This window comes from Cordyceps militaris (genome assembly GCF_000225605.1).
Source record: "Cordyceps militaris CM01 unplaced genomic scaffold CCM_S00002, whole genome shotgun sequence".
NCBI lineage: Eukaryota > Fungi > Ascomycota > Sordariomycetes > Hypocreales > Cordycipitaceae > Cordyceps > Cordyceps militaris.
Window position 1 is genome coordinate 5,102,907 of NW_006271970.1, and position 14,513 is coordinate 5,117,419.

A 14,513-nucleotide genomic window follows, 5' to 3' on the forward strand; every position below is an offset into this window, starting at 1 on the left:
CGATGGCTTTTTGCAGGAGATTGGTGCGCGGTGCGGCAATTTGCGACGACTGCACATTGACAGCCGCTACGGCGGCTTGAAGCACGCGACGCTGATCCACGTCCTCTCCCGCCTAGACGCGCTCGAGGATATTTCCATCCTGGCCCTCTGTCCCTCGGCCAACTCCTCGGACCTTTTGCTGCGCCTTGCGGAAAAACCAACACTGAGGAGCGTCCGCGCGCGCATCATGTTTACGACGGACAAGCTGCGCCAGATCAAGACGACAGTGTCCAGGCCGTTTCAAAAGCTCCGGACGCTGTACGCGAGGACTGCCTCGTCGGCCGTGCCCCTGCTCATTGACTGCATCGGAAACATCACGACGCTTCACCTGCATGTCATAAGCGGCGCCGCGGTGCTGCAGCACGTGGCGAGGCTGACAGCGCTCACGTCCCTGGAAGTCCAATACCACGGGCGCGGCTCGTTGACGAGCGCCGAGGTCATGGCTCTGCAGCCGCTCGACGGGCTTACCACGCTGAGACTCTGTGACGATCGGAACCGACCTCGGTTTGGGCAAGCCGACGCTGCTTCGGACTTGTCGCCGCACGACTTTGAGCATCTCCTGTCCAAGATGGGCAGCCGCCTCGTCCACTTGGAGCTTGACCTCCCCTGCATTATCGTAGACGCTCTGTTCATGGTGGCCAGGCACTGCCCGCTGCTGAGAGCTTTCCGGATGCGCAAGTCACCATGCCACCTGCCTGCTCCGACGGACAGCCAGTGGTCAGGTGCAATGTGCCCCGAACTGCGGCTGCTGCTCGTCTGGTCGCTAGGTGGCGACCCGGAGCGTGATTCGAACAACCCGTAAGTCTGATGCAAAAACATGGGGCGAAGCAAAGGCCCGCGACAAGTACAAAATACGTCTAACCTGTCCTCTAGACAACACGGACCGGATCTTGCTCAGCGGCTGCGTGTTCTCATGCCGAAGCTCAAGTATCCCATGGTTATGGAGGAAAGTAACCCAGACCGATCAGTTCTCGACGTCTTTCACTACGATGATCCCACGAGTGTTGCAAACACCGAATATTGCACGCGACGTACTGGCTGTCCTCACGATCGTTGTGTCGGGTACAGTTTCGACGGTCACATCGAGGAAGAGTTGAGCGAGGACTATGATGAAAACCGGTACAATAGCAATGGTAATGATAGCAGTTGACAAGGTTAGCTAAGGTGACAGGCAACGGATATGAAGTCTGTTCGATCTACGGGGTCATACGCCAGAAGCCTCGCCAAGTCAGCTAGGCTCAAACTCCGCTTCAGCCTCAACCATGCTCCAAATACCTGTGTTGAATGTTGGCTTGGGATCCTGCCCGTACTGTTTCCCCCCCTGTCCTGAAATTTGACTCTGTCTACTGCATGTGGTCTAAGCTAGCGACGAGTTGCAATTGCTCACGACGGTGCGGAATCCTCATTTCTCGCCCAACTACGGTCAGCTAAGGGGCGCCAAGAACATAGTATGTTAATGGGGTAAATATAGAGCTGGTTCGGCACCACAATGTGTCACAATGCGGGGACACTTGTATTAAGTCAGTGTAGTTAATAATATTAGGCCTTTCCTCGTCCACAGACAAGGGCCTTTCGTGGTCGCTGGAGAAGTTCATGCCTGTACAAGCTGCATTTTATCCACACAGCAATGTCCGGGATTCTCGACGGATTAATATTGAGAGGTGAATTATCATTAATCTTAAACGATAATATCGCGTGTGGATATTCCCACTGATGAAATCAGACTCGCGCAATCCCCCGGTCCTGGTCTGCTTCGTGCCTGCTCTGCTGCGGATAAAATTGCATTTCGTAGCTTAATAGTAAACTATTTAGTATATCCCTCCACTATGGCCCCATCACTTTAGTTACTACTCGTTTGAAGCCTCTGAGTTAGCAGCAGTACTGGGGGTGGCCGTTGCGAGATGTGGCAATGAAGCCCCAGGGCGGGTCACAGCCGTGGCCACCAGCATTCATCTGGTCTCTATTGATCTCGTAGATCCAACCTTGGCACAGTCAGTTAGGAGCGTAACTTTGTCGCTTACTACGCGCCCAACTTACCATTTTGGCACATGCAGACCCCCGGCAGACAGCAGGTTGGGGCGGCACTAGCATCATGTTAGTACCTTGCGCATTTTCGCTCACATCATGAAGGGACATACTGATGGTAGCAACCACTGGCTGTCTGGCGAGATTCAAGATCAAGGTCGTGGTCTGGCTGGATGGGGCTGCCAAGGGCGGCGGCCGCTAGGGCGAGGAAACAGAGAGAGTTGCGAACCATGTTGTACCGGAATCCGAGGCAGATTTCTTGGCTACTTCGAAACGGTCGGCATCAGCTAGACGGATCCCGAGTTTTAAACATTTCGCCTCCGGGCGCAACTGTACAGCCTTGAAATCGCATGTGCGCACCGTCGTTCCGTATTCTCTCGCGAACGTGTATACCAAAGACGTTTTCTCGCGGAGAGGGTTAATCGTCTTCCTTGGCATGCACCTCTCGGTGACTTTGAGCTATTTGAAGCTGGATGGAAAACGATATTCGGCGCAGCTGGCCATGACTTCGAGAATGTGAACCGCGTGCGTGGGAATTTGTAGGGCTTCTTGACAGGTGCCGCCGCCGCTGAGCAGGAGTCAATGAGGTTGATAGAACCTTCAAAAGCAACTGCAGCGGCGGGTCAGTATCCTCAACTCCCCGTATATCCACTTAAGAGCGGCGGTAAGTCAGCTTTCGGTGACTTCTAATGCAGTTGTCGGCGAGTAAATTGTTGGGCTATGCTCGCTGCCGGAGAGGGCTCCTCCCACGACGCGAGTTTTTGGCAAGGCCAGACCTAGGATGAGCATACATGCATGTAAGTAAATCCAGGGGCTAAGAAATCGCAGAAGCTATAATACGCGGCGATATTTCCTGCAGACTGCTGTCGGCGGTCGAATGGACCCCGCCACGGCGCCGACACTAAACTGCCAGGTACCGAGGCCGATTCCTTTCCACATACGGCTGCCATTGTGTGGATATAGTATACTCGTTGAGACCATACACATCTTTCTATCATGTCCAGTGCCGGGCCTTCTCCACGACTTGTCCGGGCGGGTCATCGTCATTGCTGCACGAGATGAGGAAGCATAACATCTTCGGTGACATATTGAAGTTGGTGGAGAGCAGCATGTCGTGATTATTAGTCGATTATAGTCAAGAGAATCTTGATTTCGTAAATTGTAAGTTAAAGGGATCTAGTACCCGCCCAGTCTCTGCTCAGATGTCATATAATATACCAAAAGAGCGAATCCGCGTGAGGAGAACTTCCTAAAGCTTGGGTTCTTTAAAAGAGCTCTTATTTTGAGACTACTATGAAGCTGTACGACAAAATACCCTGGGCTCTAGCAGCGTTTTTCGGCATCGTTAGGCCGAGTATTGCTCAAGCGCAGGAACTTGACTGGGATCAAATCCAAGCCACCATCGACACCTCCAAATTCGAACCAGAATTTTTGAAATCTCCGCCTGTCTCTCCTCCTTATATGGTTGATAATACAAGAAACACTCACAATGTTGCGCCTGTTAATGGTAAGCTAATACTCCAACGAACACTGTCCTTGCGCTTACTCTCGACAGGAGAATCGAACGGTGCCGTGTGGCCCCAATTCGGCAGCAGACAGGGCTATATGGAATCCCTTAAAGAAAATGACAACATGACTAGGCATTCCAACTCGTCTGAGGGCATGAAATTGTCCCGTGCGGAGAGCTCAAGCTACTGGATCCCGCAGCTAGCTCCTCTCGGGGTGGTATGAAACAGATTGTGGCATGAAACTCTGTCTCGTATGCTAAATTTTACTCTAGGCTCCTTATTCTGGAAAGGACTACAAGTTCTATCGAAATGTGGTCGACTATGGCGCGGATAACACTGGTGCCAAGCCTGCTGATGAGGCCATCAATGCGGCGGTGCAAGATGGAGATCGCTGCGGAGAGGAATGTGGAAACACGTTTGTGCAAGGTGCACTCATATACTTCCCTGTATGTATTTGCTCTTCATTACCTTTCCGGCAATATCCTTTTTGGAGTGCAATTTATCTCAGTACACCTGCTCAAGCCCGCCCTAGCCTGGTACCTATTTGATTTGCACCCCGATCATCCAATACTACTACACACAGTTTGTCGGAGATGCGGTAAACCGACCAACTTTAAAAGGTTGCAGTAATTTTACCGGCATAGCAATTATCGACGTTGATCCGTATATTCCCAACATGGCGGCGCCGGACGGGGGAGGTGTCAACTGGTGAGTAGAGCTGACGCTGCTACTGCTTTGACTGAGCATCCACTGACTCTACGTAGGTACATCAACCAGAATCAATTCTTTCGCCAGATTCGGAATTTGGTGTTTGACATGAAAGATATGCCTGCCGCCACAGATGAGCATGGACAGCAGCTGGTGCCTACTGGTATTCACTGGCAAGTCTCACAGGCATGTAGCCTGCAAAACCTGCGCTTTGAGATGCCCCAGGCGTCTTCTTCGTCGCAAAACATCACACACGTCGGCATATTTACTGAGAATGGTTCCGGAGGCTTTGTGTCTGATCTTGAATTTGAGGGCGGAGCCATTGGCTGGCGGGTTGGTTCTCAGCAGTACACGGCCATCGGCCTCAGGTTTAAAAATTGCATCACCGCCGTTCAAATGGTCTGGGACTGGGGCTTCAACTGGCAGCGAATTCACGTCGATGGCGGAACAATCGCATTCAACATTAGCGGTCAAGGAGGGATTGGTCGGCAAGGGATTGGGTCCGTCTCCATCATCGGTATGAGAGCTCGTTTCTTCTCATCCATGTGTCATTACTAACGTCACAGATTCTGATATCAATAACGTCCCTATTGGTATACTCACAAACAACCACGAGGACCAGGCCCCAAATATTGTCATTGACAACACAGTCTTCACGAATGTGGGTGCCATTGTTCAGCTTGACAGTGGCTCACGGCTGTTGGAAGGCGGATCGCAGACAGTGCAGAACTGGGCTCATGGCCGACGGTACGAGGGGAAAAGCGGCGAAAGACGTACAGGCCACTTCAAACACCCCCCAAGAAAAAGCAGCAAGCTTTTGGACGGCGGGAAGCTCTTTACTCGCTTGCGACCGCAGTATGAGCAGCTCTCTGCATCGAGCTTCTTGATCGCGACCGAGCATGGCTGCAAGAATGACGCAACTGGAGATAATACGGCGGCCATCAACAGCTTCCTTCAACAAGCGGTGCGGGCAAATAAGATCGCTTACTTTCCTGCTGGTATTTACAACGTTCAAGACACAGTTGACGTGCCCGTTGGATCCAGAGTCCAAGGAACGAGTTGGTCGCAATTGCAGGCTTCGGGGACCAAGTTTCAAGACATGGACAACCCCAGAGTTGTGGTCCGGGTCGGGAAACAAGGAGACGAGGGCGTCCTCGAAATCGTCGACATGCTGTTTACAGTCAAAGGGAATACAGCAGGTGCCATCATGATGGAATGGAATGTACATGAGCCTTCTCAAGGCTCTGCGGCCATGTGGGACTCACATATTCGAGTCGGAGGCGGCATAGGGACAGATCTTGACGCGGCCAACTGCCCAAAATTGGCTTTCAATGAAGCCTGCATTTGCGCTTCTATGCTCCTTCACGTCACCAAAACTGGATCTGGTTATTTTGAGAACGTCTGGGCGTGGATTGCCGATCATGATAACGACATGAGCCTCTACTGGGAAGTCGACTCCCTTGCATCTCAGATCAGTCTCTATGGCGCCCGCGGTATCCTCGTTGAATCTCAGGGGCCCTGCTGGTTCTATGGCTCGGGTTCAGAGCACGCAGTGCTTTATCAGTACCAATTATACAAAGCCAAAGATATATACCTTGGCCACATCCAAACCGAATCGCCATACTTTCAGCCGGTGCCGGGAGCTCCAAGCCCCTTCAATTCATCATCCATGGGCTTGTTTGCAGGAGACCCCAAATTTGAAGATTGTGAGACAGAATCCTGCAAAGAGGCTTGGGGTCTGCGCATAATTGAATCGGAAGGGATATCTATCCATAGCGCAGGCTTGTACTCTTGGTTCACCAACTACGGACAGCAATGCCTCAGCACCGAAGACTGCCAGCAACGGATCATGGAGGTGACAGCTTCCAAGGACGTGGCAATCTACAACATCTTTGTCAAGGGAGCCCAAGAGATTGCGACCACCTCCGGCTACAGCATCGACCAAAGTGAAAACCAGCAAGGGTACACCTCGGAAATTAGTATTTGGCTTCCGTATGATGATGCGCCTGAAGTTGTCTATATTGGTACAGAAATATACCAAAAGCCTACAGCTTCATGCCATAAGCCATGTGTCATGGTTTTGGCTCCGAGTCCTTTGCCTTCCACCACCACCATTTCCATCAAACCATACACGACATCGTTGCAGGTTGGGTCGACCATTACAACCATTACAGTCACCCCAAAGCCGGTCACAACAGATAAAATGCCATTTTACAACGTCAACATTACTGCTGGAGCCACTGATGGAGCTATATATAGAGCAACAAAGAGTCTTGCTCTAGAAGATGTTGTTGTGACGTTGTCCCATGTTGCGGGCACGGAGACAGCAACAACCACTCGACGATTACAACTGCCCCCATGGCCCCAAATCAATAACGGACCACCCGAAAACTGGAATTTAACTACGCGCGAAAATAAAAATCAAGGTGGAAAGACCACAAGGCTGGTACCTAGTCAAGGGGGAAGAACAACAACTCACATTCCCCCGCCACCCCCGACCACAACAGTGTTTCGTAAGTATCCGAACGAGCCGATGGACCTATAATCAGACACACTCTAACATCAATCTACACGGCAAAGCAATTTTATATCTCGATCCCATATACGAAGATATATCTCCACAGTGCACCAGCCAAAATTGCCCTCCAATGGACGACAAGAGGAGCAACGACGAACACAAAACCGTTGTATGGATCCGAATTAAATGTGATGAGCTATGGTTCTTCAATGTGAGTACAGACCTTTCATAATCACGCGTTGGCTGACATGTCTGTGACAGTTCTGTATCGATGTCAATGGCCTCCGTGTCCGCGGATGGGAATTCCCGCTTCCCAAGGGAATTATTGGGCCGTATGTATACTTCTCTCAATTTCCCAACATTCAAACCCTGTTCAATAAGCTTATTATACAATAGGGGGCCGCCGCCATTCGTACCCAAAATTCGCGGGTGGCATTTGGTCCTTCCCCCCATCCTACCACCGTGGCCTGTGATCGAGTGAGTCAACCATCACTCTCCAATCCATTTCCAGGACAAAGTAGAGACAACCCTCTAAGCTAACATAATAATAGGGTTGGTGGGCCCGGCTTGCATTATGGAGAGAAAGACCCCAGTTGCGAGGATAACAAAGTCTCGGTATCTATCACAGCCACACAGTTCTGGGAAGACAACTCTCTGACGCAAATGACAGGTTCCTGTTCAACTTTACACTAGATCATACGGACTGTCTATATCCAGCGGAACGACCGTTACAACAGCAACACGAACGATCACTGAGACAGCATATGAGACGGGCTGCCCGACTCCAGAATGGACTTCTACAGCAGCGTGTGACGCAAATGTCCGACGTACAGCATCCGACTTGACTCTGCCCAGAACTCAGATTCCTACTGCTACTCCAATTATTGGTACTGACGTGGCACGAAGCATAAGGTCTCGAAATGAAGATGAGTGGGCGCATGACTTTGACTGTCAGGGAGGCGAATCGGACGTCATCATATATCTCAAAGACGAGAGCAGTGAAACCGACGATGAGCAAGTTAAAAAACGGCTCAAATATGATTTTGTCCATTTTGAGATGGAATCCAAGGCGTTTCAACACGAGAGCCTATACATTTTATTCTTCTATGCCTGGAATATGCCAAAAAGCTTGCGTGACAAGTTCGCCATCATGCCAATGGTAGGTCCCGGCCTGATGTGTCTTGTGTCAATCGACATAATTGAAAACAAAGACAGTAATTATCGCTAATACAAGTCTGCCTTAGGTAGAGAACATTCGGACGGTGGAATCGTTTTTGAACGACGACCCCAAATCCAGCACTTCACCGTCAGTAGACGCATTGAAGGGGAAACCAATGCCGGGTGGAATCTCCCCCAGGAGCAGCCCTGAAATCAGAAGCTGCCCTCCAATTCTTGAAGATGAGCAGACAAGTCAATCAACGCCACGCAAGCATCGAGATATATGGTGGCTGTCGCAAATATCCAGTTATCCTGGAGAAGAGTGGGAGTACGAGGGAACAGACGGCGGGGACCTTGAATCACCACTTTTCTACGAATACTATCATGATAAATCTCTTGGTGAGGGTCAAGTTGTCTATCTCCTAGAGGAAGGTTTAGATACCAAGGACGAGGTTTGTTACTGGCGAAGTATCCCAGATCCGTCCGATAGCTTGCTGATTTCGTCTCAGGAATTTTCAGAAGCCTCCATACTGCTCTTCTCAAGATTTGACAATATTGGATTTCCAGCCTCGGATGTCACCCATGGAACTGCAGTCTCAAAGCTAATGGTTGGTAAAACATTTGGAGTTGCGTCCAAGGCAACACTAGTTGCATTCGACCGCGTCGGTTTCTTCGTCGAGGAAAGTCCGATAGAATTGCTACTTATTGCTCTGTTGCGCATTATTGAGCACATAGAGGCGAACATGAAAGACAATGTTGATAACCTCGGCGACATTCGAGGCAGATGTGTGATCAACAAGTCATTCCGGTACAGTATTCAGGACTCACCCGAGTTCCAGCCCTTTTCACGCGGGCTCGGTGAGTATAGTGACTTGATATTGTCATATGTCTGCATACTAATAATAACACCCTAGAAAGACTCAGTCGCTACTTGCAGGACGACCTCAATTGCCTGATGGTTGCGTCGGCTGGCAACAACGCCAACACAGGAGAGCATACAGATGAGGGTATCTTTGGCTACTTGAAGTATGCTGGGGGCTTACCCAACCTCCTCGTCGCCGGCGCGTGTGGAAAAGCAGGCTACAAGGCCAGGATGAGCGAGGTCTGGAGCAGCGGTGATGACCAGGATATGATCTATGCCGCTGGACTGCGACTGCAAATACCAGGGCAAGAAGGAACAATCGACATTTCACGCGGAACAGGCACCTCTCTTGGTAAGCTCGTGTATACGGTGTGGCTATTCGCTTTGAACTAATTCACGGTGCCATTTTGCAGCTGCTCCTTTAATTTCTGGCTTGGCAGCGTACCTTCGAGCTCTTGACTCCAAGTGGAAGGTCGAGCTCAGAGATCCACGAAATCTCCTCAAATTGATTCGATATCTGTCCCGGAAACTCCACGTCACGCGCGAAGAGGATGAGTATGGAGGGCACGGATCGCCACCAGGAAACGACGACAATCGAGAAGATGAAGCGATCCAGCCTCACATTATCTGGAACGGCCAAGTCAAGAATGAAAACTGTCTCGTGGGTTATGTGAGCGAAGACAGCAAAGCCGTATGCGACATGTATGTGAAAGAAATACCTGGAAGCCTTGAAAGTTGGAATCCGCCGGAGGTGCCGGATCCGTGTGATTTGTCGACGGGGTCCAAGAGAGACTTGATCGGCCGCGCTAGTTGCGAGGTCAACGGTGCCAGAGCGAACAAAGATGCCAGAGGATTTCAATGGTATGTCTCTAGACCAGCGTTTGCACTGCGCAGCAAGGTTCTGACTATTTATATAGGAAGCAGGGAAATCCGTCACCGACTTGTACCAGCAGCTGCGGAACTCTTTGCACAGGCTACTACTGCTCGCCACATCCCACAGGCCAGCCTCCAGACTACTATGACCACAGTACCACTATCAAAGGCGATGGCGGTCTCACAGGCTTGCCGCCTCTTACGCACATTCCCACTCCCGTGACGAACTGCGCTGGCCAGATCAAGCCCACGACAATATGCAACGGTTCTGGTGGAAGGATGGCTTGCGTCACGAGCAGCTACTGCTCCAGCGATTCACCACCAACTCCGACGGCAACGGACATGCTTTGTCAGATCAATCGCGGATGCAGAGACTATCCTTGCCCGGAGGGCGAATATGGTTGGTGCAGCGGAGGCCATTGCAAATGCAGAGATCGGAAGCCACCCGAAACGCAAGAATGCTTCACCAGTCAAAACTGCCAAAGTTTTTCTTGTACAGGGGGGAGGGTTCCATTCTGTGATAAAGGGTACTGTGGCTGCAAGAACACGGAGTGCTCCAGCATTGGCGACTGCTCAGCTCTTTCCTGCAGCTGGGATGAGAAGGCTACATGTAGCAGCAAAGGTTGCACATGCGAAGCCGTTTCGCTTTCTATGCGAAGAACGATACACTGCGACAGGTTTGGTCAGGGGTGCTACAGTGAGGCGAGCCTGACAGACGGAACGTCGAAGTGGACAATCAGCAACGCTCGTGACGGTTGTCGCAAGCCGAAGCCATTCGTCGATCTCTGCGTCGACGAGGGAAGAGACCGCATCAAGTTTCGGTTGCCAGATGACATCCCGCGATGCTTGATTGGCGGAGAAGTTGAGGCTGATGGCGATTGTCCCAACGAAAAGAATCACAAGTGCGCGAGCGCGGACTGGTATCAGGTCAAGTGTACGTGGTAACGTAGTAAACGGAAGAAAGAGCTTTGGAATAAAAAAAGGTTACAAGGGTAAGAAAGATAGGAAGAGGAGAAAAAATAGGTAGCATTGGAAAGATAAAACGAAAAGGAAAGATAACTAGTATACCTAACTTTATTTTGGTTTCCCTGGATGGAGGCACGCTCTTGGCTGACTCAGCCCCCTCTTGCTGACTCAGCCATGGGATGCTCCCACACACTCTAGGTAAATAGATTCTCTTCTAGAATCATCACATCCACATGCTTCTTGGTTCATCCATGTATCGTCCTTTGATCGTATTTATTTCTTTTACATTGTTGAAATCTTTGTGAATCTTTCTTTGCAATGAGGGTATTACTTCATACGCCTTCCGCCTCGGTACTACCCATCTCCCTGCTTTAGACCTCGAGTCTTAAGAACGTCTGGTTAGACAGGATGCTCAATATCCTTGCCATCTTGAAGAGCTTGATTTTCGGCTACAGCTCCATGAAGACGAGGCGGCACGGGCGGTCGTGCATTAAGCGCTCTGGTTCTTTCTCTACGAGCCTTGGCAATAGCGGCAAATGCAGCCCTGTTTGTGGCCAACGGCGCCTCTTTTTCTTTTGCGAGCAACCGCGCCTTTGTACCCCGGTGTTTCGGGAAGAGAGGGTATGAGAGCTCTTCCGGTGGCGTTTTTTCCCTTTCTCGCCATGCTCTCTGCGATGAGGACTCGCCCGTGACCAGCCACCAGCCCGGAAACGGCCGCACTCTGGAGCCACATTTGTCTAGCCATTTGGTGCCCCACGAGCCTCCAACGAGGGTCGCAGCCACGCGCTGGCAGTCGTCGAGGATGAAGTTGATATCCGTACTCATGACCGCAGGTGGTATACGGGACTGGTCAATAACTGGAAACTCAACGTCGCCCAGCTTGAGCCACAGGCGCCGGGTGGACTCACTATCGCTCCACGCCTCTAGTCGTGCGCCGTCGCTGCGCCACCAGCAAAACGCCGTCAACCATCCAGACATTTTTTCAAAGTCGCCAGAAGCCTGGGCAGCCGTCGAGTGGCATGCACGTTGCCAAAAGTGCTCAACGTCGGCGGCCATGGGCCTGTCGAAGCTAGCGACCATGAAGTCGGCCACGACTGCGAGAGCCTGCGACCATTCTTTGGCGGACGAGTCTTGGGGCTGACTCGTGACGGCCCTCGCATCATCCTTGTTGGTACACGATGCCATGTCAAAGTCTGCCAGGCGGGAGATGCGGCTAGACAGATCCACCCAATCTTTGCGCTCACCATGGAGAGTGACTGAGGGAAACCCGCAGCCGAGTTGCACATTGTATCCAAAGTACTCATGGACAGTGCCGAGGAATACCGCGGCCGCGGCCACCTCATCGTCGGGCTGCGTCGTGCTGAACACCGGCAGCAGCCAGTCGACCAGTGTCGGGTCCACCAGTTGCTCGCGGACTAGTCCAACAAACTGCCTCACTAGGACCGGCAGGTTCATGTCTGACATGCGGCCGAGCGGGTGGTTAATCTCGAGCTGGCGGCGGTCGCTGTGTGCGACAAAACGATCCCGAAGAGCCTCGGCGCGGTTTTCGTCGCCGCCGCGGACGTAAAAGCCGAACTGGGTCAGCACGGCGAGCCACACGTCGTCCGGCCGGAGCTCCAGATGCAGGTCTTGCTGCCAAGCGTGGAGCACCGTGCAGACGAATCCGTTTTTAAGAGAGGAAAGCGTGTCCGCGCCCACGTCGGAGACGGAGCTGGACAGCACGCGGCGGCCGCGGTCGCAGGGCAGAAGCAGATCGTCGGTGCTAGCAGCTGATTTTTCTCGACTGCGACCGACGACAGGCGACGCCTCGAATTGTAGCGTCACAGGCATTGCAGCTCAAGTGTTTTATTTTTTGGCTGAAGCTGGCTCTGGTTGTTGCGTCAGCGGCTAGATACGATGACAAGTAAACCAGTTGTGGAACCTACTGTAGAAGTGTGCTTGCATGGAGCGATTTAGACGAGAGTGATGATGGCGTAATTCCTGTACCGCAAGACTGTGACAGCTAACTATTTTTTTAAGCTCCGCAGAGTCTCAGCAGAGTCTGAGTAATGAAAGCACGGGTTCCATCCAACAATAAGCCGTCCCGCATGATGTAAGTCGGAGGGGCCAGCGCCGAAACTCGCCGACAGCTACAGTAAACAAGTATCTGCGCTAATAAAATTAGACAAGTCACTAGAGTACAGGCCTCTTTATTGAGCGGGACCGTCAACCGTCTTATATTGCTAAAAAGTAATAGTAGTGATTACTACAGAGCATCATTTCGTTCAATACCCTGCAAGCCATATCCAGTCTTTATCCACAGTTGCTTTGCAGTATCAGCACACCATGTCAATAAAAAGTCCACACAGGCTGGATATCTCGTCTCAAGGACTGTGGACAAGCTTAATGACCAGACCTTGGTTGGTGTAACCGCCGTCCAAAAATTCCTTGCTCTGGTACAGCGGATCGGTGGTGTTGACAAGGACGCCCATCTGGCCCCCGGCCGTGCCGCACTTGACCAGGGCCTTTTCTTTGTCCGCGTCGGCTGCCTTGGCACCGGGGTCGATGGTGTTGGCCATGTCGTTGAAGGTGACAGCCGCCGAGTCGTCGCCGACGAGCTTGGCGAGCGCCCAGGTCTTGCCCTTGGTCGTGACCTGCCACTCGGCGCAGTTGTCGGCGTCGGCCTCGTTCATCTTCCAGAACGGGGACCGTCCGGCTTTGAGGGCTTGCGCCTGGTAGCTGCGGAGATAGCGGGCGATGAAGTCAACCTCCTTCATGTTGAGGTTCTGCGGCGTGGCGCCGTTGTCATTGTAGCAGATGCGCTGGCTGGGCTCGGGGCTGAGACAAATGGCGGCCGAGGAGCCTGCAAAGGCAAGGCTGCAGAGGATCTGGGAGAAGCGCATGGTGTCTGTACTGAAGAGGAAATTCGTGTATTTATTGCATTGTCGGACTCGAGGAGCGGCGGTATTCAGAGAACACAGTACTGGACTATAAGATTATAATAAGTGACGAAAGTTCTCCCAACTTTCTCTATAGACGTCGCAGTATTCGAATTCGCATATCCCGTGGCTCTTTTCCTGGGGGTTCACTATGGGCACTGTAAGTCGCCGCAGCCAGGAACGGCCCGTTGACAGGAGCGATTCCCGAGGAACCTTGATCAAATCCAGTCATAGTGCCCACGAAGCTTTGCATGATCAGCGCGTCGGCGAGTATTGCTCGGCGCGGGGCCGCCGGTGATAGCAGCGAGTCATTATATCCTGAGTTTGTGGATCATTGCTTGATTGAACCCTATATGTGCCCCCTCGCCGACAATTCACTCCAGTACATGGCGTCGGCGTCGGCCAGCCTTATGGGGCTAAGGTGATGCCTGTGCCAGCTAGCCCTTGAAAATAGGCAGTTCACTTCGTGGATGCTCGCCGTGGCTTCAGGTTTCAGGCCTCCGCTCGGTGAGATACATGTATGAGTCCGACCTGGGAGAATAGTCATTGACATCACCCGCGTCTGCTATTCGAGGCTTTGACTAACTGAAGTCCGGTCAGCGGGTGCACCAGCATCTGCTCGGCTGATTATTACTTCCAGTATCAGTGCCCACATTGTGAATATTGGCTCCGTATCTCATTCAATCTCACTTGGCACTCTTGGCATTTTCGGTCCTGTTCCTGTCCATTTCCTTCTTCTGTGAATATGAATGCGGTCCATTTCGGCTGCTCATGGCGCGTCATTACATGTACGACTCTTTGTCCGTCCGGGGGTAGTTTGCGTTGGACATTGACGATGGGATGATTGCGCTGAAGCCCTAGGGCCAGCTGGTATAGCTAGCACCTGCAGTGGGTGTAGGCGCCCGCCTCCAAACAGCCTTCACAGAGCTCGAAACTCG

General features: G+C 51.8%; 4 protein-coding genes across 4 annotated transcripts; 1 reads left to right on the forward strand and 3 right to left on the reverse strand.

The window, feature by feature from the left end:
- Positions 1 to 1,758: 1,758 nt before the first annotated feature.
- Positions 1,759 to 2,296, reverse strand: CCM_03531 (uncharacterized protein; the record flags this gene model as incomplete). The annotated part of the gene is made up of 4 exons (XM_006668682.1): positions 1,759 to 1,843; positions 1,922 to 2,021; positions 2,077 to 2,123; positions 2,178 to 2,296. 4 exons carry the CDS (start codon positions 2,294 to 2,296, stop codon positions 1,759 to 1,761), a joined length of 351 nt encoding a protein of 116 aa, XP_006668745.1.
- A 1,400-nt stretch (positions 2,297 to 3,696) lies between these two features.
- On the forward strand, positions 3,697 to 10,403 carry CCM_03532 (exo-beta-1,3-glucanase; the record flags this gene model as incomplete). Its single annotated transcript, XM_006668683.1, has 16 exons — positions 3,697 to 3,789; positions 3,845 to 4,018; positions 4,156 to 4,280; positions 4,337 to 4,797; positions 4,847 to 6,793; positions 6,891 to 7,009; positions 7,060 to 7,130; positions 7,195 to 7,275; positions 7,350 to 7,413; positions 7,469 to 7,957; positions 8,043 to 8,408; positions 8,466 to 8,814; positions 8,871 to 9,170; positions 9,232 to 9,679; positions 9,736 to 10,091; positions 10,369 to 10,403. 16 exons carry the CDS (start codon positions 3,697 to 3,699, stop codon positions 10,401 to 10,403), a joined length of 5,478 nt encoding a protein of 1,825 aa, XP_006668746.1.
- Positions 10,404 to 11,056: 653 nt separating this feature from the next.
- Positions 11,057 to 12,487, reverse strand: CCM_03533 (uncharacterized protein; the record flags this gene model as incomplete). Its single annotated transcript, XM_006668684.1, has 1 exon — positions 11,057 to 12,487. The coding sequence occupies one exon, from the start codon at positions 12,485 to 12,487 to the stop codon at positions 11,057 to 11,059; it is 1,431 nt and encodes a 476-aa protein (XP_006668747.1).
- A 533-nt stretch (positions 12,488 to 13,020) lies between these two features.
- CCM_03534 (uncharacterized protein) lies at positions 13,021 to 13,539 on the reverse strand (the record flags this gene model as incomplete). The annotated part of the gene is made up of 1 exon (XM_006668685.1): positions 13,021 to 13,539. The coding sequence occupies one exon, from the start codon at positions 13,537 to 13,539 to the stop codon at positions 13,021 to 13,023; it is 519 nt and encodes a 172-aa protein (XP_006668748.1).
- Between the last annotated feature and the right edge of the window lie 974 nt (positions 13,540 to 14,513).